This window comes from Thunnus thynnus, chromosome 22, assembly GCF_963924715.1.
Source record: "Thunnus thynnus chromosome 22, fThuThy2.1, whole genome shotgun sequence".
NCBI lineage: Eukaryota > Metazoa > Chordata > Actinopteri > Scombriformes > Scombridae > Thunnus > Thunnus thynnus.
The window spans coordinates 2,567,824-2,595,371 of record NC_089538.1 but is presented as its reverse complement, the minus strand read 5'-3'; the positions used below and the strand labels follow the sequence as shown (position 1 = coordinate 2,595,371).

General features: G+C 39.3%; 3 protein-coding genes across 3 annotated transcripts; all 3 read right to left on the bottom strand.

Moving 5' to 3' along the window:
- Window positions 1-1,575: 1,575 nt before the first annotated feature.
- c22h4orf54 (chromosome 22 C4orf54 homolog) lies at window positions 1,576-25,779 on the bottom strand. The gene is made up of 2 exons (XM_067581002.1): window positions 20,913-25,779; window positions 1,576-4,396 (listed from the first exon to the last, which is right to left on the bottom strand). Exon 1 carries the CDS (start codon window positions 25,550-25,552, stop codon window positions 20,933-20,935), a length of 4,620 nt encoding a protein of 1,539 aa, XP_067437103.1. The 5' UTR covers window positions 25,553-25,779; the 3' UTR covers window positions 1,576-4,396; window positions 20,913-20,932.
- Window positions 6,741-12,422, bottom strand: LOC137175252 (zinc-binding protein A33-like). Its single transcript, XM_067581003.1, has one exon. The coding sequence runs from the start codon at window positions 10,095-10,097 to the stop codon at window positions 8,691-8,693; it is 1,407 nt and encodes a 468-aa protein (XP_067437104.1). The 5' UTR covers window positions 10,098-12,422; the 3' UTR covers window positions 6,741-8,690.
- LOC137175253 (zinc-binding protein A33-like) lies at window positions 12,557-19,099 on the bottom strand. Its single transcript, XM_067581004.1, has one exon. It carries the CDS (start codon window positions 14,570-14,572, stop codon window positions 13,175-13,177), a length of 1,398 nt encoding a protein of 465 aa, XP_067437105.1. The 5' UTR covers window positions 14,573-19,099; the 3' UTR covers window positions 12,557-13,174.
- Window positions 25,780-27,548: the final 1,769 nt, after the last annotated feature.

Here is a 27,548-nt window from a genome sequence, read left to right as displayed (position 1 = left end):
AATCAACGAATCTTTTATAATTAACTCGTGACATTAAACTGATTTGAATTAATGTAGTGCTGAGTGTTAACTCATGAAATTAAGTTCCTAAAGAAACATAGTCTGCATATTAGCATACTACTTGCATGCATCATGCATGGTTTGGCATGCATTGTTATGACAATCTTAAATTCAGATCCACTTCCTAGCTTTTTCTAGAGCTTTCAACCATATTACAGTCTTCATCAGCAAAAAACTAACAAACTTCATCTGCTGGAACTACATGATATAGTTAAAGCTCTGGGAGAAGCTAGTAAGTGGACTTTGAGTGGGATTGTTTGTACAAACTATATTAATTCATTGGTTGTTCTAAAAGACATTGTAACACAATGATGAATACTTATTAGGACTATGTAGTAGAGAATAAATTAACCCAGATTTCAATTCTGTTGACCCAGAAAAAGTGTTCTCATTAAGAAATATTTATATTATTTTACATAAACTAAGTGGTATACTTTCATATTTAAATCATCCTTGACACATGTTTAAAAGTTGTAACTACTGGCATTATGGATGGTCATGAGTTTCTCATTTTTTAATAAACCATCAGTTCTGCAGGTATGAATGTTTATAAAGTCATTCATAAAGGGTCCATCAATAAAGACCACCATTAATTATTAATGAATACATTAGTTTCTGTGTCGATGTACATTGCAAAATAGCCAGAGACATACAGTATGTGTGAGGTATGGCTCTGGATGTGATGGAATGCATTGCAGACACACTGGGATTAGATGCCTCTATACAGTAAGGGCTCTGCAACATGAGCTTGCAGCCATCCACCTGCATCCCTTCCTAACCCAGTTATTATATAGGCCCACAGCCAGCAGATAAGCCTTTAACACTGACCGCTTATTTAGCACACATTCCAGCATCAACAGTGCTAAGCCACATTTCAGTCTTGCAAAGTTGTCAGTGCTCAATGGGATTTTGATAAAGATGGAAACTTTAAAGGGTCATTAAAAAATAAAATAAAATCCACATTTAAAAAAAATGTCCAGACCAGTCAATGAATCCCCTCCCCTCATTTAATTAGTTAAAGGAACAGTTCGACATTTTGGGAAATACGCCATATTCCCAAAAAAGTTAAACTATTTTAAATGATCATAACATATAATCATGATACAATAGCTGATTTGTGTCTTTTACAACATTAACTGTATGCATTCTTTCCAATTTTTGTTGTATAACCGCAGATTCATACAGACCCTAAAACACTGAATCCAAAACCTAGAACAACTTACCTGATGCTGTATGTGGTCACTTGTGTTCAAGTGTACCACTCCTGTCACAGGTTCAGGGATCAAGGGACCAAGAAATGTAGTTAAAGATAAGCAGATGATTCAAAACTCCATTGTGTTTTAATGTGGTTTAAGCAAAAGTACTGCCACTGTCAAGACATTTTTGAGAAGGCAAGTGAAGAAACTAAAAACTAAGCCTCCAGTTAAGTTTTAAATAAGTTATTGCTGGGTGTGGGTGATAGTGTAGAAAATTTATGAACAACGGTGAACAAATGAAAAACATGAGTGGCAGGTCTGTAAAAGGGTTCCATATTTATTGAATTTTCACAATGCACAAACACTTTTAACAACATCATGTGACATAACATCCCTTGCACCCCTGACACAACTTTGAACCGACAGTGTCCATTTGCAAAACACATCAAAATTAAAAACCTATAATTCACCTTTCTTTCTTGGACAGAACACTGTAAGTTTTTTCATTGCGTCATTTCTCTTTATTCACCTAAAGCCACGTCCCCTTGCTGCACATTCACTACTTCATTACCAATAAGAGTCCCTACGTTCCAAAAGTCTCTCTCCATACTTCCATTGACCTTCACAACACCCTCATCTAGACCTTTGAAAACAATATTTACACTTATTTTCTATTGCACAGAAGTAAAAAAAACAACAACAAAAGAACTAATCTTCATGCACATTCAAATACTGCTGCAATATTATTTTCAAAGTGTTGCAATAATCACAAAACATTGCAATTGTAGACATCACCACTGTCTGAATAAATAATCATTTAATAGATCTAACTGCATTAGTGGGACGAGTAACTTCATTAACCATTATGTGAACTTATGAAGTTCACTTTATCACATTGAAGTCAAAGTGCCAGAAAATATTGAGCTGTTTTACCAACCATGCCCCTGTCATATACAGTACGCTGTGCTAATTTACGTTTTATTCTGGCAGTTGGTATACAGGAAGTGAGACAATAGTATCTCATACTCAAAAATCTGATAATTTTATTCTACATTTGGGATTTCTGAGTATACAAAAAGAGTCAGCTCAGCCAAATTACAAAATAATAATAATAATAATAATAATAATAATAATTTAGCCATACAGATGGTTTTGTTTGTATTCTTCCAGGTGTTGAGATATCTGTTTCTGAGATTTCCGCCTTCCCCCTTTATACAATGAAGATCAATGGAATTACTGTTCATATTATTTGAGGTGCACAAACAATGAAAAGTTCTATTTTAAAAAATGACAGAAGAAACTATTGGCATGAATATTCATGCACACAGTTCACAATGCTGAGTGAATGGATTAATAAACCATGCAAACAGGATGCTTAACTGAATGGGTAGTTTAGGGGAAATTTTGAAGTACCACCTCAAGAATATGCATCTGGCATTCAGAATAAGAAAGTAGTTTTTCAGTCATGTTATGGCAGTATTTAATTGTCATACGAGTTAAATAAAAGCACATACCAATAAATGGTGTCCAAAAATGATTATCAATACTGTATGCTGTAAAAACCAAGCAAGTTACAGCATGTAAGCCATAATATTCCTCTTTAGCACAATATCTCAAAAGACATCATCTCACCTGCACTTTATGATATACAGTATAAATTACATATTAATAATCAATATGACTGTACAGTGTCTAATTTACACTCTGCTCTGAGTGGCTGATGAACACTTTAAAATGTGCCGCTCACAGGACAGGACATGTTTTACAGTATCACATTTTCTCAACAGGGATTATGCTGGATTATGTGCTTTCACTTAACAAGCATGCTGTAAGAAATTACATTACTTACTAACACTGTTTAATACACCACCCCATACAGTTTATGTGTGCACAGTTTATCAGTCTACGCACTGTTTATTTATCCATTCACATAAATCAATTCTTTCCTGTCATATGATACCCATACAGTTTTTTTCTTTTATAACAAACACAGCAACCATTGTAAAATTGTTACTGCAGTTATTATAAAGGAATGCTTGATGTTGGTTGACTGGATTTTGTATTTTTGTAGCATAACGACAGAAAAGTAGGATTATTCCAAAAGTTGAGTCAAAATGAAAGAGCCATGGACTGGCCAGCAGATCCACAGTTTGTGAAGTATTATATACAAAAAAATAAATCACTGTTAATATAATCACTAAGAAATTCATGTCAGACGGGATGCAAATGGGTGCTAAGGTACATCAGTTTAAAGATCATACAGTTGAGTAATCCCAGAGGCCCCTCTTTGTCCTGCTGCTGCACTGCTCTTTAAACCTTTTTAGAGCTGCTTGGATATCTTTTTTTCCCAGTGAGAAGAAGAGGGATTGGCCTATTTTGTTTTTGTGTGATCAGGGAATAATTAATAAAGTTTGTTCTTTGTGTGGTAATTAAATAAAAACATAAAAAGTCTGTTGTGATACTATAATTACACCAAATAAATGGAATATTCCGATATATAAGCAGGACAAGTGCACAAAGAGGGACTTATAGGATGTCTACCACTGTACAAACACATTAAATTAATAGTATTGTGTTAATGAATTCATGATGGTTGATTAAATAATGACATTTCTAGGTATATAAAAACATGGTGGTGAATGCTGACCTTTAAGCAATAGCAATGACACCGCATAAAAACCAACACACAAAATATGGTAAGAAAAACATTATCATGAATATTGTAATGCAATGATGTCGTTATGTTAATTTTGTTAATATTAATTGTAGCCCAAATGTCTGATCTTATAAATTAAATTCCAAAATATAAAGAAGAAAAAGGACATAAAATAAAGATTTTCCAAAATAAAACCCTGATTGGTTTAGAGGATGATTGATCACTGAGCTCACAGTGTCAGTGCAGTTTAGGCCTATATATTATGGGAGACTTTCAAACTTTTACAATGAGATGATATAAAACAAAGGAAGAAAAATATACTTTATACACATCTTGTACAAATTAGAAAAGGTTAAAATGATGTAAATTTTATGCGAGGACACAAGGCCCTGAAACATCATCTTTAGCTACTAAAATAAGCATATGATGCACAATGAAGAGATCAAAACCCAGAGCAGTCCAGCAGTCCACTTAGCGCTCCACCCTGTTGGGAGTGAAGGAGACAAACAGACACAAAGTTCTTATTAACATGATAATAACAATTGACACCCAAATACATTTATTTATAAGAGGTACTTTCATTAGAGAAATCTTTGTTTCAACATGTGAAATGTTTCATATGTGCACAATAGGATGGTAGAGTCATGTTTTCTTATCAAGAAACCTTGTGTTCTAAGGAGAGAAATCTGAGGGGACTAATCTGACAAGATTAGTGTTGTACAGAAGTTTATAACTGACAAAACTATTGAGAAAAAAAAGAGATCTATTCAAACACCAATTTGAGATTCAAGAGTGCTCTGTGACAAATTTGCAATTCCAGAATGTTTTGTGCACAGATTCCTGTTTTGTGCACACTCATAATGTCTAATATTTGCACTGAATTGCCATTTAGTTTTCACTTAATTATTAAATCTGACATGGTGTTCATGTTAGCCAATTTCTGCTTGAGAGGTGGCCTGTTTTGCCTAACCAATCAGAAGCAACTGATTTATCTGCCCCAGTGTCTGATACAGAAGCGGTTAGTGGTATAAGCAATAGGGCTGTAGTCTCCTGGTCGACTGGTCGATTAGTTGGTCGATATGCTCTCGTCTGACAAGGACAGACTAACAAACTACCTGTGAAAACAAGGGTGTATTCAAAACCCTTTTGTTGTTTTCACAACTTTGAACTCACCCAACCTAACGGAGACTGCTGGGTCTAACTACACTTAACGTTTACTGAGCGTTTACTGAACGTACTGAACGTTTACTGAATCAGTGTGTCTCCTATAATTGTAACAACAAGAACCCCTGCCAGGCCAAAAAAATATTTTTTAATGCCAAAAATAATGCCAAATATCCATTCATTCGGAAATCAATAATGTTTGGGAGCCTCTGTGCAGCGCTGTTCCAATGCGTGGGTCATCCTCTGTGTTCCTACCTAGGAAACTATTGGTGGCGTAAATCCGTTAGTAATATTGTATTACATAGCATGTTTGCGTAGCAAGTGGGAAAGATTGAGTGGTAGGAAAGTGACGGTGGATGCGAGTGGAGCAGAGGAAAAGGTTAGCAGTTAGTAGTTGTAAGTCTAGCAATAAATGTACAGTACAGACTCCAGTGTGTCAGTTAAGAAATGCAAAAAAGTCACATTTGTTGTTTACCCAAGTGCTGGAAAAGTGAAGGGGGTTAGCTCCAAAGTTAGCAACAATGGGTTAGCCTAACCTGAAGAGGCAAAACAGAGAAATAGAGAATGGAGAAATGTGTGGCTGCTGAGTTCACTGTGCATAAGAGTTGTTAAAGTCCTTGGACTGGGCACAATCAGGATACCATGTTCTGATGACCAGAGAGGCACAGAGGACCAATATGGGATCAGTTATTCACTGATATATGGTGGAGCCAAATTGTGCAACATCATGAAAGTAATTCAAAGGATTTTAAATTCAATCCTAAATAGAAAGCCAGTGTATTGAAGCCAGCACCAGGGTGATATGGGAATGTTGTGGGATTTTAGTTGGTAATTGTGCAGCGAAATTTTGAGCTAATTTTCGACACGCTTCACCTTCTTGAATACAGTACATTTCAACAGTCAAGACGCAAGGAGACAAAACAATGGATAAATTGCTTGAGCTACTAGAGAGATAAGAAGGGGTGTAGTTTAACAGTGTTTAAAAACAACAAGACTGGATAACTATTTAAGAATTACAATAGGGAATTTAAAATGACCCCTTGGTTTACGGAAACCAACTGTGACTTAGAAGCCAGTTAACCTTAAACAGGTCTGGTTTGGGGAGTTTCAGATTTGTTATGATTTAACTACAAGAAACTATGACACATCCAGGCACTAATCTCCTTAAGACAATTCTGTAAAATTGGCATATTTGAAAGTTCCACATGTTTCACTGATATGTAAAGCTGGGCATCATCAGCATAGCAATTATTGATATAGACACTGCTGACTAACAGATAATGTGCCTTAAAAATGGGTAGAGAGAGAATAAGAAAGGTCCCAGGATTGACCCTTGAGGAACACCACAGGTCAGAGGTAAAAATAGGAAGAAACCACTTAAGTGCTATACAGGCTATCTCAGCCCACTTCTTCAAACAACCCAATAAAATATTGCGATCTATGGTATCAAAAGAAAGGCTTAATTCCAGAAAAACTAAGATTCAACTACAATCACACAATAATGTGTGAATGTCATATGTTACTCCAAGATAATCCTGACTTCAACTGCCAAAATTAATTGGATATGTTAACAGCCATGAACAGTGGTGTGGAACCAGTCAAAGTCTGTGTTAAGATTATATTTTTGATCTGTAAAAAACACAGTAACAATGACACAGGCAGTGTATGGTTCTCTCGCATTTGTCAGTGTTTATTTACATACATGTACACTATGCTTAAGGTTCCTCCTCTCAAAAGTATTTGCAAGGCTGTATAACTCAACGGACATAACAACAAGCTGTCAACCAAATAAAAATAAATGAAAGCACTTTTCCCCCTTAATCTCTTTTGTCTGCTGACTACACCTTTAATGGCTGTAACTATAATTGGAAATACACTACCAGGTAGTCTGAATGACTAGAAGCTTATCAGCACTTAGCGTGTGATGTAGGATACAGTACAACAACACATCAACACAATAGGGGATGCCAGAGGAAAAGGGTTAGCATGAGGCTAATGAGCTAAAATATATACAACATATACAAAACAACCTTGGTTGACATACTTGACCAAATTCCTTTCAACCTATAACAGTCATAACCTTAACTACACAGTAGCACCATGAGGGACCTTTAAAATTACACCAGTAAAATGCAACACATATCTTTGCATGAGCAACACTAGCTCACACTATCTAGGCAGTGGCATTTTGATTACATTACAAGACTAAAAATAAAAAAAACATATTTATCCTGAAGGAGGTAATAGAAGACATCTGCATTTATATCATTCCATGATCATTGTGACCACAAATGTTCCTTTAAAAGCTTAACGATGGAAAACAGTTTTGCTTTACTCACTTCTGCTAGTCTAAAGCTTGCTTAAAGCTACATCAAGTTTTCTCAATGAGGAAGCAACACTTCTAGTGAAACTTGTAATTCAATTCCAATTGAACTGAATTCTTATTTTTTTTAAAAAGCATACAAAAACAAGACATGCTAGCAACTTTGTAAAGCTGTACTTGTGCACAGTGTTGCTTTGAGCTGAATGCTAAAATTAGCATGCTAACAGTCTCACAATGGCAATGCACCAAATGTAACTTAAAACCACAAATGTCAACCTTATTTGCGCCAGAGGAAAAGTCAGGGAGACACCAAAGTCAGTAGGCTTCATCCTCACGGGGCATGAATGCAAAATTTCATGGCAACCCATCTGAGGCATTTCACTCTGGACCAAAGTGGTCAGACCACTACTGCCATCTCTAAAGAAAAAAATACACACAACAAATACACACAGTTCTATGTACTGTATATATAGAAATGATTGAGGCTTATGTGACTACACATTGCTGTGCATCTCCAACTGTTCCCACAGATTTTAAGTTTAAATTCATACTCACAATAGTGTACTGACACTGACAGCAGTGATTTCTTAAAGTAAAGTGGCATTTTGCTTAATGAAATAGACACCTCATTGCCATCATCCTTGAACTACAGAGAATCTACATCAATAGTGACTGCTCAGAGCCTCAATCCTCTGCTTCATCATGTGACTCTTCTGCTCCTCTTCCTTCCTCAGTGCAGTGATCCTGGACTCTTCTTCCTTTTGGAGAAACTGATGAAGCTTCATAAACTGCTCCCTTATCTGCCACTATGTTTGTTGGGCCCTCACTTGTGCTAAAACATGTTCTGTACTTACAATTTTTTACCTGTACACTCACAGATTTTAACATTGCAGACTAATCACTGCCCAGTTTTTAGCGTCCATACTTCCATACATTTAGGTTATTTAGTAGGAGAACACAACAACACACCTTTGATTGTCTTATATACACTCCGTCTAAGCTGTCACAAAACCTGCTGTTTTATGTACAATCTTGCAGTCCATATGTATTTCTAAAACCAGCTTGTAGAGTGTCTCTCTGCACAAAATGTTTTCTGTTCTAAGGAAAGAAAGTGACAGCAAAATCACAGCTAGACACAAATATCAGGCAACTGATAAGAATAGAAAAGTGGACATAAAATAGAGGACACACAAATAGTTATTCCTTAAAATAAGTAGTATTCTTGTTAAAGATATAATTGTATCATCATCATCATCATCATCATCCTGATTGCAATCTCTAACATAATAATCTACATTGCCAAATGTGAAGTGACTTTCACTGTTAATATCTTCAATGGCTTTGTATTCAGAGTGTTAATGAAGGGAAACAGCCTCTCAGTGAAAGTGTGTGTGAAGGTGTAAATGTGTGTATCAGTGTCAGGATCAAAGAATGAAAATTTTCCTTTGTTCCAGTCCAGAAACACTCTGATCCTCTGGAGAGGCTTCTTTAGTGAGAGAATTTTATCTATAACTGGTGGGGAGCTCACTCTGTATTTACCATCACTGAACAGTATTTCCCAATATCCACTCAGAATCTCTCCTGTGTGTGGGACAGACGCTCCTAACACACCCACTGCCCAGTTTCTGTCATTTCTAACTGCAACCTCCCAGCTGTGAGTTCCAGAGTTAAATCCATCAGAGCCCAGGACTGTGAGGTAGTCTTCAAACCTCTCTGGGTTTTTAGGAAGCTCTCTCTTTACCCCCCTAAATATCACACTGGTCAGATCTTCAGACAGGACGAGCTTTGGATTAGCAGTGTTCGGATCCAGAATCACAGGAGTGTAGGAGACCATCTCCTTCATCTTGTTCCAGATGTTGAAGGTCAGGTTGCCCAGGTGTTTGGACACATCTATCAGAGCTCCTGACACTAGCCGTGGATCATTCAGCAGGGGGCGCTGCTGGGCTCTTTTCACTGCAGCCTTGTAGTTGTGCAGGAATGAGACGTCTGCAGCTCTCAGCTCTTTCTCTGTAACTCTGACTGTGTGTGAAAGAGCTGCTATCACTCTGCTCAGAGCCTCAATCCTCTGTTTCATCATACGACTCTTCTGCTCCTCTTCCACCCTCAGAGCAGTGATCCTGGCCTCCTCTTCCTTTTGTAGAAACCGATGAAGCTTTTTAAACTCCTCCCTTATCTGCCTCTCTGTTTGTTGGGCCTGTTCCTTAATATGCTCTGCTGTTTGATCCCAGTTAACTTTAACTTGATTAAAGTACTCCAGTTTCTCCTGTAAGGGCTTCAGGGTTTTCCTGAGCTCCTCCTTGTGATCTTGTGCAGCCTCATCAATAGGGCTGAAGCTGTGGTTGGTGTGTTTCTTTGAATCTCGACAGACGACACACACAGGCTGCTGATGGTCCAGACAGAAGAGCTTTAGTTTCTCTGAGTGCAGACTGCAGAGAGCTTCAGACTCTGCAGATGCTTTCTCTTGTAGAGAAAGTTCTTGTAGGAAGGCTTCACACAGGTTCTTTAACACCAAGTTAGAAGGTGGTTCACTTTTTGAAGATCTTCTTTTACAAACTGGACATTCGTGTACTAGTTTCTCTGTCCACCAGCGCTGCAGACAGTCTTTACAGAAGCTGTGACTACATGACAGCACAACAGGATTTTTGAAGATGTCGTGACAGATTGGACAACAGAAATCTTCTTCTGATCGAGAAGCCATTTTCTGTCTGAGTGACGTTGAAAACACAGTAGGCAGACAGTGCAAACAAGGAAGAAGTCAGCCGTAGTTCTAAAAAGTTCCCTAAAAGTTAATTTCACTTTGAGTCATAGCTCCTCTTTCAACTCTGTCTCAGTATATGCAGTTAGTACCAGGTTGAAGCAGCAGCATTCCAGTATTCCATTATTCCCAGTATTTCCAGTGTTCCCAGTACTCCTTACTGTATCTGTTCTCACTCCGTGGACGTGGTGAGTTTGAATGCTATCGCCCTTTTCTCTGTGTCTCTCTTAGCTCAGTGAGGAATACTAAACCAACTGTGTTTCCTGGTTTCTGTCCTGACAGATAAGGGAAGAGTTTTATAAGGACATGTCTCATAAGAGTCTGGAGTTCAGATAAGTGATGCAAGCACATAAAACCACACATACACCACATTTTACAGAAGCTGGTATTTACCGTACAAATACAGAATGAGCTGCAAGATATGTGCATCTCATGCATACTTCAGACCACATGTTTTTTTAGAGTGATCTGAGGGTCATATGATAAGGTGGAGAGAGGAAAATAAGTTGAGACAGAATGAAATAATAAATATGTAATTTTATGACAGTTTACATAGAGATCTGTAAAATTGTCATAGAAGGTCAATTTATAAAATGTATTTAGATTAATTTTCTCTTCATTTTATCCTGTATTGGAAAATCTGCTCTCAATGATACCAGTATATGTGGCAAAATAATGACATGGACACTATAACCAGAGCTGGGTCTAATGACTGCATCATGACAGCTGCTTTGGCATTGATGTATAGCCTCAAAGATGTGACAGAATAGGTAAAATGTATTAAGATGAATTATCTCTTCATTTTATCCTGTATTGGAAAATCTATCGTCACTGATACCAGTATGTGGCAAATTAATGATATGGGCACTATAAATAACCAGAGCCGTGTCTCAAGACAATGGCATTGATGTACAGCCTCGAAGATGTGACAAAATAGGTACAATTTTGTATTTTGTATTTTTGTTTTTCCATTTTTTTTTCATTGACAGTTCTAAAGACAAGTGGATAAGGTGCAAGTAACAGTATATATAACAGCATACGTATAGCAGTAAGTCCAGTTTGAAGAGCAATCAAACACCAACATACTGCACAGTGCCATATACTCTTTTCAGCCTGGATAATACAAGTTTGGAAAGTTATCACTTCTGAAAAGCAATATTTGTCTCCTCTGTCTTGATGCTTGAAAGGTTAATAGTAGAATAAGCATGATGCTACAAGCTACAAGGTGTTTTACCTACAGTAGTATGTGTGTTTGCACATATTTTGAGCTAACTGTGAGGTGACTTTCATTGTTAATATCTTCACTGGCTTTGCATTTAGAGTGCTAATGAAGGGAAACAGCCTCTCAGTTAAAGTGTGTGTGAAGGTGTATATGTGTGTAACAGTGTCAGGATCAAAGAAAGTCTGCAATACAGTCTTTACAGAAGCTGTGGCTACACGACAGCACAACAGGATTTTCGTGGCAGACCGGACAAGAAAAATCCATCACTGATCGAGAAGCCATTTTCTGTTCAAGTAAATCTAGAAACACAGCAGGCAGACAGCAGTAAGGCGTGGCTGTAAAATTTCTCTTTTTCAGTATATGCAGTGAGCACCAGGTTGAAACAGCAGTATTCCAGTATTCCTAGTGTTCCCAGTACTTCTTACTGTAACTGTTCTCCCTCTGTGGAAGTGGTGAGTTTAAATGCTATTGTCCTTCTCTGTGTGTGTGTCTCTGCTCAGTGAGGAATACTAAACCAATTGTGTTTCCTGGTTTCTGTCCTGACAGTCAGATACTGTTTTGTTTTGTCAGGGCATGTTTTATAAAACAGACCAGGAGTGTGTTGCATTCCAAAACATTTCTCCCTCATTATTTCATTTCCTTATATGAAAATGTGTCAGCACTGTTAGCGGAGCTCCATTGATCTAGCAAAGCCACCCATCTCTCACTGACCCACAGGTACTCTCTGGCATCAGACTGACAAAAGCCCTACAGATAAACACTGTGTTTACCAGTCACATATTTGATTGGCCAACACAGTGCGTTGCCTGATAACAATGTTTTAGCAATTATATCATGACATAAATCAAAAGCAAATTCAAAAACTTTGTTTAGGTTTTCATTTTCAAGTTTAGAATCTCAACAGATGACACACACAGACTACAGAGTAGCACACTGTCTGCCAATTTACAAATGAAAAGTCTATTTGGTGTTCAGTTTCATTTTACCTATAGCAGGATTATATTTTGGAGTACATTTCAAATTATCAATCAATTGATTTCACTGTTTTGATTATAATGTTGGCAGCAGTAATGCATTTTTAAACTTGTAGATCAAAATGACATTTTGATTGTTGAACTTAAATTTTGGTTTCATGCGTGTGTTTGTGTGAAATTTGTCCTACAACATATCAACACAAATAGAAGCAAATTTTGAATTTTTATTTCAATAATTTAAATTTAACATAGTCATCCTTGGATTTATATAACAATCACATTCATGATTGCATGCACATAAGAGTGTTTGCAGTTTGATTTGACACACTGAAATCTTTTGACACAATTTATCTTACAGGAGCAAAACATCTGCTATATTTACAACCCTGTCCCTGCTTGTGATAAAACATGTTGTGCACTTACAAATTTACATGTACACTCTCAGATTTTAACTTTGCAGACTGTTCACCACCCACTAATTTTGTCACAAATGAACTTCCATACATTTAGGCTATTTAGTGGGAGAACATAACAACACACTTTTGGATATTCACTCTTTGTCTAAGCTGACATAAAACTTGCTGTTTTATGTACAATTTTGCAGTCAGTGTGTATTTCTAAAACCAGCTTGTAGAATGTCTTTCTCTGTACAAAAATGTTTTCTATTCTAAGGGAAGAAAGTGACAGCAAAATCACAGCTACTCACATATCAGGTGATTGATAAAAATAGAAAAGAGGATATATTGTGAATATTGCTTCAAATAAGTAGCAAAATCAATGGTATTCTTGTTCAATACATTAACGCCTCATCACCATCATGACCATCAATCTGGTAATATCTTCAATGGCACTGTACTTAATGTGCCAATGCTGGGAAACAGCCTCTCAGTGAAAGTGTCTGTGAAGGTGTAAATGCGTGCGTCAGTGTCAGGATCAAAGAATGACAGTTCTCCTCTGTTCAAATCCAGATGCACTCTCATCCTCTGAAGAGGCTGTTTTACTGAAATAAATCTATCTGTAACTAATGGAGTGTGCGCTCTGTATTTACCATCACTGAACCATATTTCCCAAAATCCACTAGGAATCTCTATCTTCCTCTTGACAGACACTGCTGTCACACCCACTGCCCAGTTTGTATTTTTTCCAACTTCAACATCCCAGCTGTGAGTCCCAGAGTCAAATCCCTCAGAGCCCAGGACTGTGACATAATATTCAAACCTTTCTGGATTTTTAGGAAGCTCTCTCTTTGTCTCCACATATATCGCACTGGTCAGATCTTCAGACAGGACGAGGTTTGGATAAGCTGTGTTTGGATCCAGAATCACAGGAGTGTAGGAGACCATCTCCTTCATCTTGTTCCAGATGTTGAAGGTCAGGTTGCCCAGGTGTTTGGCCACATCTATCAGAGCTCCTGACACTAGCTGTGGATCATTCAGCTGTGGATCATTCAGCAGGGGGCGCTGCTGGACTCTTTTCATTACAGCCTTGTAGTTGTGCAGGAATGAGACGTCTGCAGCTCTCAGCTCTTTCTCTGTGACTCTGACTGTTTCTGAAAGAGCTGCTATCTCTTTGCTCAGAGCCTCAATCCTCTGCTTCATCATGCAATTCTTCTGCTCCTCTTCCTCCCTCAGAGCAGTGATCCTGGCCTCCTCTTCCTTTTGTAGAAACTGATGAAGCTTTTTAAACTCCTCCCTTATCTGCCTCTCTGTTTGTTGGGCCTGTTCCTTAATATGCTCTGCTGTTTGATCCCAGTTAACTTTAACTTGATTAAAGTTCTCCAGTTTCTCCTGTAAGGGCTTCAGGGTTTTCCTGAGCTCCTCCTTGTGATCTTGTGCAGCCTCATCAATAGGGCTGAATCTGTGGTTGGTGTGTTTCTTTGAATCTCGACAGACGACACACACAGGCTGCTGATGGTCCAGACAGAAGAGCTTTAGTTTCTCTGAGTGCAGACTGCAGAGAGCTTCAGACTCTGCAGATGCTTTCTCTTGTAGAGAAAGTTGTTGTGGGAAGGCTTCACACAGGTTCTTTAACACCAAGTTAGAAGGTGGTTCACTTTTTGAAGATCTTCTTTTACAAACTGGACATTCGTGTACTAGTTTCTCTGTCCACCAGCGCTGCAGACAGTCTTTACAGAAGCTGTGGCTACATGACAGCACAACAGGATTTTTGAAGATGTCGTGACAGACAGGACAACAGAAATCTTCTTCTGATCGAGAAGCCATTTTCTGTCTGAGAGACGCAGAAAACACAGTAGGCAGACGGTGCAAACAAGGAAGAAGTCAGCCGTAGTTCTAAAAAGTTCCCTAAAAGTTACTTTCACTTTGAGTGATGGCTCTTTTTAAATTCTCTTTCAGTATATGCAGTCAGTACCAGGTTGAAACAGCAGCATTCCAGTATTCCAGTATTCCAGTATTTCCAGTGTTCCCAGTACTCCTTACTATATCTGTTTTCTCTCTGTGGAAGTGGAAGAGTTTGAATGCTATCGTCCTTCTCTCTGTGTGTCTCTTTGCTCGGTGAGGAACAGGAAACAAACTGTTTCCTGATTTGTGTCCTGACAGTCTGATAAGGGAGGAGTTTTATCAAGGACTGTCTCATAAGAGTCTGGGGTTCAGATAAACAAGCGAACAAGCGCACAAAACCACACATACACCACACATACACCACATCTCAAAGAAGCTGGTATTAACTGTATAAACACAGAATGAGCTGCGAGATATGTGCATCTCATGCATACTTCAGACCAACATATACACGTTTTTTAGAGCGATTTGACAGCGATATGATAAGGTGGAGAGAGGAAAATAAGCTGAGAAGATATGTAATATAAATATGTAATTTTATGACAGTTTACATAGAGATCTGTAAAATTGTCATAGATGGTCCATTTATAAAATGTATTAAGATGAATTATCTCTTAATTTTATCCTGTATTGGACAATCTATCGTCACTGATACCAGTATGTGGCAAATTAATGATATGGGCACTATAAATAACCAGAGCCGTGTCTCAAGACAATGGCATTGATGTATAGCCTCGAAGATGTGACAAAATAGGTACAATTTTGTATTTTGTATTTTTGTTTTTCCATTTTTTTTTCATTGACAGTTCTAAAGTCAAGTGGAGAAGGCACAAGTAATAGTATATATAACAGCATATATATAACAGTAAGTCCAGTTTGAAGAGCAATCAAACACCAACATACTGCACAGTGCTGTGTACTCTTTTCTGGGTTGTACAACTTTGGAAAGTAATATTTGTCTCTTCTGTCTTGATGCTTGAAAGGTAAACAGTAGAATAAGCATGATGCTACAAGCTACAAGGTGTTTTACCTACAGTAGTATGTGTGTTTGCACATATTTCATTAGCCAGATAATATTGCATTGCACTGCAACAATAGTAGAGCCAGGACCTAACTACCCTCATATTTTTTGACAGAGCCCTCTGTAGCTGCAGTGGTCTCATTGAAAAGAATGAGGAAGCCTGTGTGGCTCGTGTCTCTCATCCATAAACATGCAGCCCACAACTAAATTTCATTTACCTGCTGCTTTTGGTTTGTTTCCACAGAACAACTGATCAACTAGCCCAACCACTGTAACTGTGGAACTGCTTCCACCAACTGATGATGTAAGTTATTGTATGCATCATTTATGTAGATGTGTCAGCAGAGAGAGAGAGAGAGATTTTTAATTGTTATAACTATTTAAAAAACGAGTGTATATGTATGCATTTTTTCAATCATCGTAGTAGCCATATATAATAATGCAATACTAAAACAGAAAATACTTAGATAAGACGTAGGCTCAACTTTAATTTACTGTAGTAATATTAGCCTAGTGTTACTTTGCATTAAACAGTATTTTGGTATGAAAACCATTTTTTTTTTTATTTTTGTGACAATCCAAACTGCTGGAAAATTGAGAGATTAACAATTCAGTGAGTTATGATAGCTGTAAGAATGGATAGACCTCTTCCCACAATATACTTGTATGCATTTGCCACAAATGTATAGTACGTTTGGAGCAATTTTCAGTGGTAAAGTTGCACTGATGTACTGTGTGTGTGTGAAGGATTTAGCCCATAGGCTCTACTCTGTTTTTTGCCAATCAAGAAAGACTTCTGCACAACTAGAAAATCAAATGCTTCCAACTTTGGTTCAGAATCAAAGATCTTAAGGTAACATTGAGATGGACAGATAAGTGATTTCTGTTTTATTGTGTATTTATTGTGGTGATGGACTGTGCTGTGTTAATATACCAGAGTAATTAACATTAAATACTACATCCTGTGTACCCAACACTTATTTGTAATTACCATGAAACAGGGGTGAAGAGTGGACTGCTTTGTTTGACCGTCCACATACTCTGTAACTACACTATAATTATTGTGAAAAAGGGCTGAACTGTGGACCACTTCATTTGACAGGCCACGCCCTCTGTAATTACAATATAATTAGAGTAAAACAGAGTGAGCAAGGGTCAACTTTACTTTACAGCATCCAGACTTACACTGTAATAAGAATGTTTTTTCACACTATTTCAATGCTATGCCCTGATGGTAATATCATTAAAACCTATTACATGTATCTCAGCTGGAAATCCTCATGCATGCTTCACAAAACACAAAACACTTGGTAAAATCATCATGTGTCACTTGTTGAATTAATAGCTTGCCACAGCATTGTGTATGTTGTATTTTGTCCAACCTTTTGTCTAACCTTTAATAAAGCTTGTTAGTGAAAGTATATGTATTTGGCCCCTTAGTTGTTTATGATGTGATGACATGACAGGATATGAAGCTCATCTAGGTGCTTGTTTAACATCAATTTCAATTCAGATGTCAGATGAATCCTACGTTTGATTCCAAAATCACATTACTGTTCAGTATTTTATCATCATTACAAAAAAAACACACATATACAGTACCAATCAAACATTTGGACACACCTTCCCATTCACTTGAATAAGAAAGTGTGTCCAAACTTTACAGTACTTTCGGTACTGTAACTGTTTTATAGCTACAGCTATAGAGGTACACCCCTGTACTCAGGCTTAGCCTGATGTCTTGTTCCTGAGCAATAATAATAATGTACACTATATTAATATTAAGAATAAATATATTCTCACAGTATTTTTGTTAATGTGTCAGAATCTTAAAATAAATGAAACTATATCCTAATCCCATTTTTTTCTCTGCCTTGTTACCGAGTAATAATATTACTGTACCTCTTAATTATTAATTATGTACTCAGTAATTTAGGAAATACTTCCATCACCATCATTTAAACCCTTTTAATACATATATGTTAGCCACTTATTCTCTATCCTCTTGTCTTCCTCCCCGGTACCTACAAATTTGTTGATATAGGTAGCCAGTAAGTATTTTATTGATACCAGATATATGGTAAATGTTTAACGGTAAAATAAAGTGTGATTGGAAGTAGAAACTACATTAGTCTGTAACTCATCACTCACTGACCAATAAGTTCCATTTGGATTTAAAAGTGAGGGGTCATTCGGACTGACACTAAAGCAAAACAAGGAAACGTGTTGTGTGTGTGTTTCATGGTACATGAACCAGCAAGTACAGTTTCACAGTTTACCAAAATCCAACATACTCCTGTGATAAACCATGTTCTGTGCTTACCTATCTGTCCCTGTACACTCTTAGATTTTGCCCTTGAAGACTCATAAATGACCACTTAGTTTTGGAATGAATGAACTTCCATATATTTTGGTTATTTAACAGAAAAACTTGCACAGCAATTCATTTCTCCTTGCGTGTCTCTATGCCATTTATTGGTATGGTCTCAAGTATCACGAAACTAGCCATACATTCTCTCATGACTAGCTTTAGTTTTATCATTTTGTACTCACAAAAAATGTCTCCTTTTTAAACCTGCAGGTAAGGTGTGTCAAGAGCACCCTGACGATAGTTGTTGAGGTACATAATCATTGTTCAATGAGAGTTTTGCAGCTAGTCTGGAGAATTTGAACAAGCAACCTTCCAATCAAAAGCAAATTTCTTCAACCTCTAGCCTATCAGACGACAGAATATCTGTTTACATTACAATCATAACTAAGCCCTCTGGTATGTGGGTCTCATTCTCAGATGATAAGGGGAACTCCAAATGTCCACCCACAGTGCAGCTGAGGCTATCTGCTGCTATGTTGCATGCTGTGTTTATGTAACAGCTGATCAGAAGCCATGTGAATCTGGCTTCTCACTCTCTCTGGCTTTAAATGACGGGTCCTATAAAAAGCCGGCTGACCCCGCTGCGACTCTGACCTGCCAGACAGCCTCTTGATGTTCACCAGCAGCTGAAACTGTCCATGTATACACATAACAAACGCCTGCTATTGCCTGACCTTTTACTCCTGCACACACTATGTCCACCATGCCATACACAAATTCAAACACCAAGACCATGAAGAATCTTACATCAATGTAATCCTCTGTATCTCTGCTGTGATATCAGAATTCACAAACTAGAATGTGAGTGCTAGTGCCTGCTGAGGTGCTCAGTTGCAAACTTTACAATCACATTATGTCTCTTCCTTTTTCATGCATATTGAATCCTGGGGCATGATTGGTTGCAATTCTTTGTGCCCTCATCCAATTGACCTGATACTACTAGGAAATTGATAAATAGACTGAATTGGTATATACTAAGGTATGAAATAAATAATCATATCGATGAATACAGACATTAAATAACATATAGAATAATAACAATAACAAAAAAATAATATAGCCATTTTTCAAACTCATGTTGCTATTATGAAATGTGAATGAATGAAATTTTTTTTATTTAATTGCAGCAGTTTTTATTAATCAAAATGTGCTTTTTACAAAAGATGAATTCATTTCAAAAAGCCATTTTTTCCACACTACCAAAACTTTGACAATAGAAAGAAAATTAAATCCATCTTGTATGGAGACCTAAAGTGTTTAAAATTGAATAAATTAATAATTAAAAAATGTCCCTTTTCCCTAATTTTATTTTATTTTATAATACTGTTTTCACAATAACAGGTCTATTTAATGCTACCTTTCATCACAAAGACTTCATGTGTCAACTAAGACAAACAGAGCAGAGCCAGTTCCGTGATTGACTGTTGGATGAACTGAAAACCAATAACAACAATCACAAGCTGAGTTTTATAATATATTGTGTTAATTTTGTCTGTATTTGTGTTATAAATATTATGAATGTGTGTTTCATACTGTCTTAATATTTATTTTATGTGGAACACTTTAGGCCTCCATACCAGTTGAGCTTCAGTGTCTTGCTATCACCAAAGTTTTGGCAGTGTGGGAAAAGCATTGTGAAAAAGAACATTTTAAAACTGCTGTAATTACATTGAAATGACCTGACACAAACTATTTTACCATGAAAATAGGCAGGATCAAAAACAATTTCTTAATAATGAGCTTTAATGAATTTTAGAACATTGAAATATTAATGGTTATATTATTATTATCATTAGTATTATTTTGTTTGTATGTATTCATATGATTATTTATTTAATAATGTTTATTCATTAATTTATTTATTTAAGTTTAAACTTTGGGTCTCCATAGATTTCATACTGAAACTTTGAACCACTAGAACTACAATATTATAACTAGAAATGCAAACAAATCTTGTATATAACTAGTATATTTTTGTGTGCTCAGACTCTCCAAGAAGTGTGAACAAAAATTAAAGAGGCACCTTGATTAGGGGTCATTTTGCTGTCAGGTCACACCAGAGCACAACTTGATGCTAACCAGAAGATTTTGGCTAACATGGACACTTTGACGTACTTGATGGTTACTAACATGACTGAGCTGTTAAGGGGCTCCATGGCAAAAATTTGCTGTTGAGCCCCTAATGACCCCCCCACCCCCACCTAATGCCTTCCTGGTATTTTGCATGTACCCCGCTGAATCTGAGTTCTCGGTAAGAACAGTGCACACAGTAGACTTAACAGGGCAGCTTCATTATGAGTCCAGAGAACAAGACACCAACTAGTACAACTGTGCTGGAATATTACTGAAGTTTTCAGTTTGTCAGTTAATTTGAGGAAGTTGGATTAAAAACAGCATTATTTCGGAATCACCTGAGTGGTGGTAATGAGGGAAGGGCAAGCATTGCTTTGTGTTGCTTTTTCACTTTCCCAGATTTATCCTGCGGGTCCGGGGAATGAACGGACGACCTTCCAGTCACAAGCTCGCTTCTCTAACCTTCAGGCCACCACTGCCCAATTGAGTGCATAAATATGAGTGCACTGCAATTACTAAATTTGACATTATATCATGACATTATGAACAGAAAAAATGAGTGCTTATTTAATTTCACTACTAAATGTAAAGATTACACTGTGATATTTCTGTATTCCTTGTATGGTAAGGTGTTCTATACTTTTAATAGACTTTACTGTATGTTTGAAATAAATTTAAGATACAATATTACCAAGAACAAATTACAAAGTCAGTCTGACACTATGTGACAAAATGCATGCATTAGATCCACATAAACCTGATGAACACAAACCAGGTGAACTGTCAGAATTACTCACCTGTCCAGGTTAGCTGCGGTTTATCTGTGCTCCACGACAAAGCTCATGGTGGTTCCATCAAACGAGGGTGGGGCGATGATCCGGGGCCCTTGCTGTGAGGTGATGCTGATGACCGGCTGCTTGATGCTGGTTAAGCCCTGCGGCAGCTTGTTGGTGGTGGCCTGCTGTTGAGTCCCAGATGCTGCCTGTGGAGACTTCCCTGTGGCCATGTAGAAGGGAGTCTCCATGTACATGCCCTCAGGCTGCTGTGACGGGACCTTCTCTCCACTCTCCACCTCTGACTGCACCGACATCTGTGACTGCACCAGTGTCCGGGCCGGGATCACTGATGGTGTCGGCATAAAGCCTGGGTACATCATGTAGGTATGTCCGTACGCCCCAGGGCTGAGGGCCAAAGGTGAAAGCGGCATGGGTACAGGGGTTATAGGAGGCTGGGGCATGGGCACATCCACATACTGGCCTGTTTCAGGGTCAAAGAGGCGCTTGGTGGCTGGCTGAACAGGAGTGTCCACTAGGTAGTAGTTTCCGGTGGTGGGATCAAGGAGCATCTTCCTCTGGGTGGCCTGGAAGTGTTCCAGAGTGGGAGCTGGAGTGATTGCCGGGGAGAAGCAGTACACCTGTGGCTGATTTGTGGGCATGCCCAATGGCAGGGAGTGGTAGATGGTGGCAGGAGGGATTTCTGGTGAGCGTGTCTCCATCACAATGCTGGAGCGTTTAGGGGACTGGTTGTGGTCTTCCTGACCCTTTACGCTAGAACCTACTTGTCCTGGGGGAGTGGCTGGGTGTGACTGAGTGGTGAATGTGTATACTGATGTTTTTTCAGCAGATGAAGCCTGTTTGCTGCTGCTGGCATGAGTCTTAACCGGAATGGTTAGGTAGTTCTCGTTGTCAGCTGAGGCCCTCAAGTGCTCCTGTGCAGATCTCTCCACCTCCTTCGATTCAGCTCCTTCATTTCCACTCAGTTTTGGCTGGCTGATTTTTAAGGACACTGGCAATTTGGGAGACTTTGGGACAAAGCTTTTGGTGGTGAAAGGCGTTTGCGTGATGGCATTTGGCTGGGGCGTCTTTGCGTTGACAGTTGCAGAGGCCTTTAGGCTGGAGCTGAGGCTGAACATGTTCTTGCCCCCTGTGGTGCTAGCAGCTTGCATCGACTTAGCAATGAGCCTATCATCACGGCCACTGGATGCCTGAAAGGCCTTGTTGAGATCTTTGTCCTCTCGCCTCAGCAGGCTGTCGATGCTGGGGGACGCCGCCACTGCTGGTGGTATCATATCTGTGTTGGGATATGAATCTCTTCTGACTGTCTTTTCCATGTTGGACCCTGTCAGCCCTTCCTCCTCAGGGCCTCCAAGCTCCTCGCTGGTAATCAGTGAGAGCACATGGCTGTCTGTCAGTGGCTGGGGCTGATTCTTCCTTTTCCATTCATTTCTTTCAAACACATAGAGCTGCTCCATGGTTTTCACAGCAGCCTGGAGTTTTTCCAAAGCTGCCTGGTTTGCCATCTTTGATTCAGGCTTCTTATCTGTGATGTTATCTGTTATCTGTGGTATTTTTTCCTGTCTTTTTGAAGCTGTTTTGCTTTCAATTCTCAACCCACTGCCTCCCTCTGAGGAATTATTTGAATTATTTATGGGTGCTCTCCCTGCTTGCCTTTGTAGTGGAGCGGTTTTGGCGCCCTCTGGAGACGATCTGTCTATGTCAAACGGCTCATGTTTAGATAAGTCAAGATTTCCAGACTGTTTTCCGTTACTGTTAGTATTAACAGACTGACATTTTATCACTATAGGAGAAACAGATGTAGGATGTCGATATGACATTTGTTTCTTTTGCTCTGGATGGGTGTCAGCAGAGGCGAAGTTTGATTTATTTTCGTTGTTATCCAAAGAAACAAAATGATATGAACTTTTAACCAATTTACGCACGTCTCTCACTTGGTGTATGGGTGTCTGTAGCTTTCCTTTATTATCTCTAATGTCTCTAACCATGAAATGTGGCACTTTATCAGAGGACTCACCCTTCAAAGCTGCAGCCAGCGCCTGGCATTTGAAGTCATCTGTTTTGATCAGGCTGACTGCGTTACAGCCTATATTAGGAGCACGCAGCTTGGAGACTCCAAAAGGCTCCTTTTTATTGTCTCTCACGCTCCTTAAATTAATTTTAATTTCCGGAGATTTAGATGTAGCGACATTCCTGGAGTCTGCAATGTATAAAGTGTTGTCAGAGCGCAGTTTAATCCCTCCTCCATCTCCACATGGAGAATAAATCCTGCCCGGCAGCTGCTGTCCGACTTCTCCGTCACTAGACAGCAGTTGGATATTTGGCACAAACAAATGTGACATTTTAGTCAGTTTGCTGCTGTCGTCTGAGTACTGATTCCCCTCGCCCTCTCTGTCGTTAGCTGAAAGTGGCTTCTCCTCCGGAGTTTTATCGTTTTTATGATCCTTTTGAAACTCTAGCTCCTCGTCCTTCCAGCATCTGAATGCGCTATTTTGGCTGCGAAACAACGTGCTTTTGGACGCTTCCAATGCGCCTTTTTTAGTATCAATTCCAGCTTCATTCGTCGGCTCCAAATTAGTTTCTGGGGCGAGAGCGATCGCGTCTTGTCTCCGAGAGTCGCTCTTGGTATCACATGAGCCGCTGTCCACAAAGTCCCCTAATTCATCCACGCACATTATGGCGTAGTCAGAGCTGCTCTCGGAAAACTTTGAGCTCTGTCTGTGCAGCTCTCTGCTCCCCTTCCCTCTGTGACTGTCGCTCTCCTGGTGCACAAAGCACGGGGACGGCGCCTGATGCGGCTCACTTATCTCCCCTCTTTCCATCTTGCGCTCCTGCTCGAACTGCATCTTCTTAGAAATCACATTTTTGATAACGCTCGAGGCGAATATGGCTTTCTTGTGTGTGTCTTCCATGGTTTTCGAGGGTGGCTTGCTGGCCCCTCTCCTCTGGCCGCCTGGCAAAGTGTTGGTAACTTCATCTGTGGAACGTGATCCTTCAGCGTTTTGTGCAAAGTTAGTGCGCCTTTCTCCCCCAGACATTCCTGATTTGACATTGCAACGAAAATTCAGAGTCTCTGTGAGCCTAATCACCCCACTGTGCCCCTGACCAAATTTCCCCATCAGCTCTATTTTCTTTGTAGAAGACGATGCCCCGTGGGGATTCCCATTCAGAGTGAAGATCTTGCTGGTGGGCGGTTTGGTGTTTGCCAGTGCAGTGCCCTTATAACCTCTATTGTCTACATTTTTGGCTATTTCAAATGAGGCCGTTGAGTTTTGGTGGGAAAGAACACTTTGGTCCAGTCCTTGTGAAACATTCATGTTGCCATATTTCAGGTCGACAAACGTGGACCACCTATTTATCCCTATCCCATGGTCTGATGCAGATGACTCACTGGAGGTGCTGAAATTAATTGCATCAAAGTAAGGATAAGCCAGGCTCTTGAAGGTTTTGGCTGTCAGGTTGCGCACCTCCTTGTCAGCGTCGTCCAGCTCGCTGACAGCGCTGGACGCACCGCTGGAATATTCGGTGACCTCTTTTCCCCTCAATTTGCCGCCAAAGTGTAAGCGTCCGGGCGCGGCTATGAAACACTTTGCCCTGTCACACAACGTGTCTGCCTTCCCATCAACTCCTCTAAAAACATATCTACTCATGTCTCCGGAGCGCCCGGCATGATAAAGAATGTTTTCCTTTTCTTGGATGTTGCTAGGGCCATTTATAGCTCGAGAAGTGGTTCTGATTGACAGCTGGATCTGTCCAGCACTGTTGCCACTGCACTGCTGGGGCTTTGACACACTCTCATCTGAGCTGGCGAACTTGGCCGCGTCGCACAGATCACTTTCAAGCAGAGTGCTGACTGCTGCTGATGCGCTCTCAGAGCGAGGCAGATGGCCGTCCCCCCTGTCCCCCACCACCGCTACATCACCGTCAAAAGACGCGTAATCGACAAAAGAGTACACCTGGTTGTCATCCTCGATGTCCCAGCTGGCCGAGGAGCCCACCACGAGGTCCCCCTCATGGTCAGACAGCTCCGAGAGCTGGATCTCGTGCGTGGTAATGTAATGGGACTCATCCTCCGTTACGCACGGATCGCTGTCGTCAGAAAGCACCAAACTAACATCATCATCCTCCTCATAATCATCCGACTCACTTCTACCGCTCAGATGATTATCGCTACAGTGCAAATCTTCATTCATTGGTGTGTTTTTGTTGTCTGTGGAGACCTCAGGTTGCGTCACTGTACGCTCGCTTTTGTCGGCGTCTCCTGATTTCAGGCAATCCTCTGACTTAAGACAATGGGGACCTGATGGCGAGGAGGGATCACACTGACCCTTCTGGACATCTTCTGTACATTTTCCAACTCTGGCATTATCTCTGCTCGTAGTTTCATTTTCTTTTTCAATCATCAGCTGGTGATTTGGTTCAGTTGCGCACAGAACTCCAGCGCCGCTGCTGTCAATGAGGACAGACATTTGGTTTCTCTCATCAAAGCGAGAGTCTTTTGCCGGTTTTTTGGTTTCATCCACATATTTGCTTTCGTCTTGCTTCTCCGGGGCATCCTCGTCTATGTGCGCCGATTTCTGGATCAGATCCTTAACCTCCCGCAGAATCGGCGGCGTCTTCACACAGCTTTGACCAGTCTTCATAGCTGAACCGGCGTGGTTAAGCTTACATTTGGTGTCCGACAGAAAAGAGATAGCAGAGATGGAGTTCCCCAGGATTTCTCAGTCTTAAGGCAGTGATGGTACTGCGCGCAAAGCTCCGCTCACAGTTGGACGGTCACTGGATGGCACGGAGCGCTCCAGACATTCCAGCTCAACGCGACATGAAGCCTAAAACCGAGTATCTAAAAAGGACCATAGACATTACTAACTACTGTCTGGGCCACATGGCTGTCAAGCTGGGGTTCGCGGACCAATAGGGTTCGTGGAGAAGACTCCCCCGCACAATGAATCAAATGAATGAGATTATTGAAATCCATTAATTGCTTTATTTATTGATACAAACTTTTATATAACCATGTTCCAAATACTAAATAAATGTACAAACTACATTTAGCACATGAATTAAATTTTGAAAATATTTCGAATTAAACAAGCAGTTGAACCAAACTTTATTACTTTAGGTACAACACAACCTGAACTAACTCTAGAAATAGACCAGGAGCACCAGAGTTGCAGCTATGAAACACATAACAAGGAGCTGGTTAAAACCCACTTTAACTGGTGGAGGAGATGAAGAAATTACAGCTTTAGAAAAGAAAAGAATCTGAATATCAGAGAAGAAGAGTAAATGTCTGGAATGTATGTTTAATCATTCTATTGATTAAGTTTAATACAGCCAATGTATCTACTTGAATTAATGTACTTTGTATGTGTAATTTACTATCATTTCTTCTTCTTTTTGGCAATACCTTTGCATTATTAATATGTTTTCCTTTTAATATAAATAATTATCCATGTTTTCATTTTAATTTTTTAATAAGGTAACTGAGCAGAATATTTTTATGTGATCTTTAAAGAAAAAATATATACAGATATCACAGAAATTGTGCAATGCAAGCACTCAGAAATGTAACTTATGCACTTTTGTGAAAAACCATAACAAGTAAATTATGACTAATGTGAAGCATCAAGACACTGAACTAGTGGAAAAGTGTATTTTAACTCACAAAAGTTTGGATAACTACCAGTGTTCTCAGGTTCTGGACAACATTTCATTTGATTATAGATTGATGATTATAGATCAATGATAATTTTGGGCAGAATTATGCCACATTTTACTATTAATTGTATAATATTGTATGTGTTTTAATATTTGTTTTAATATTAATGTAATAGTTAACACTGGCAAATGATCAGATTTTCCACATTCCCCTTAGACTGAATTTTGGAGAGAAAAACATTTTAATATTCCCAATTAAGGTCTATGTAAATATGTACTTAACAGGCAATATCAGATTTGTTGTCATGACAACAAACCTCATCAAATGTGGACTGAATGGTGTGTAATACATGTGTATTTAGGAGAGGGGACTGGCATACAGACATTTGCGAGTGCACAAGAAGCCCAGTGACTGCCTCATTTCTGCCTGAACAACAGATAACGTTTCTGTGCAGACAGACGGCTCAGCGGCTGTTTTTAAATATATACATCCAGTTCAAATATAGGCACCGTGACAAAATGTGAAAACTGCTGCTATGTTAGACAGGAGGGAATGTTTGCAGGGTTTTGTGACACCTCAGACACAGGCAGCCTGGCAGATAAACACCCAAGTGACAACAACTCAGCAACAACACACCCCCATGAGCAGTGAGCTGCTGTGCACGTTTAACTGCTGAAGCTCTCAGGGGTCAGTCTGTGACAGTGGAGGCCAGTCTGGGGCCAGTGACCACTAGGGGCCTTGGACAGATGCCTGGGGGTCCAAATCATAAGTAGGTCATGATTCATTTTGTTGTTATTTTTTCTTTGGAGGGAATAAGGGTTAAAAGGTTTGAACAGATTGTTTTTTTTAATCACAAATAAGAGAGATCTAATATATCTTTTTGACTGATGTATCAAGGAAACCCTATTGTATGTAACTGTGTGAAATTGTGGTAAAAAAGTAGTGAGATAGGAGAGGAAAGCCCCACACTCATAACT

Excerpts from the sequence above, each read along its gene's own strand:
- LOC137175252 (XM_067581003.1), bottom strand. The coding sequence starts at position 10,097 with ATGGCTTCTCGATCAGAAGAAGATTTCTGTTGTCCAATCTGTCACGAC.
- LOC137175253 (XM_067581004.1), bottom strand. The coding sequence starts at position 14,572 with ATGGCTTCTCGATCAGAAGAAGATTTCTGTTGTCCTGTCTGTCACGAC.
- c22h4orf54 (XM_067581002.1), bottom strand. The coding sequence starts at position 25,552 with ATGAAGACTGGTCAAAGCTGTGTGAAGACGCCGCCGATTCTGCGGGAG.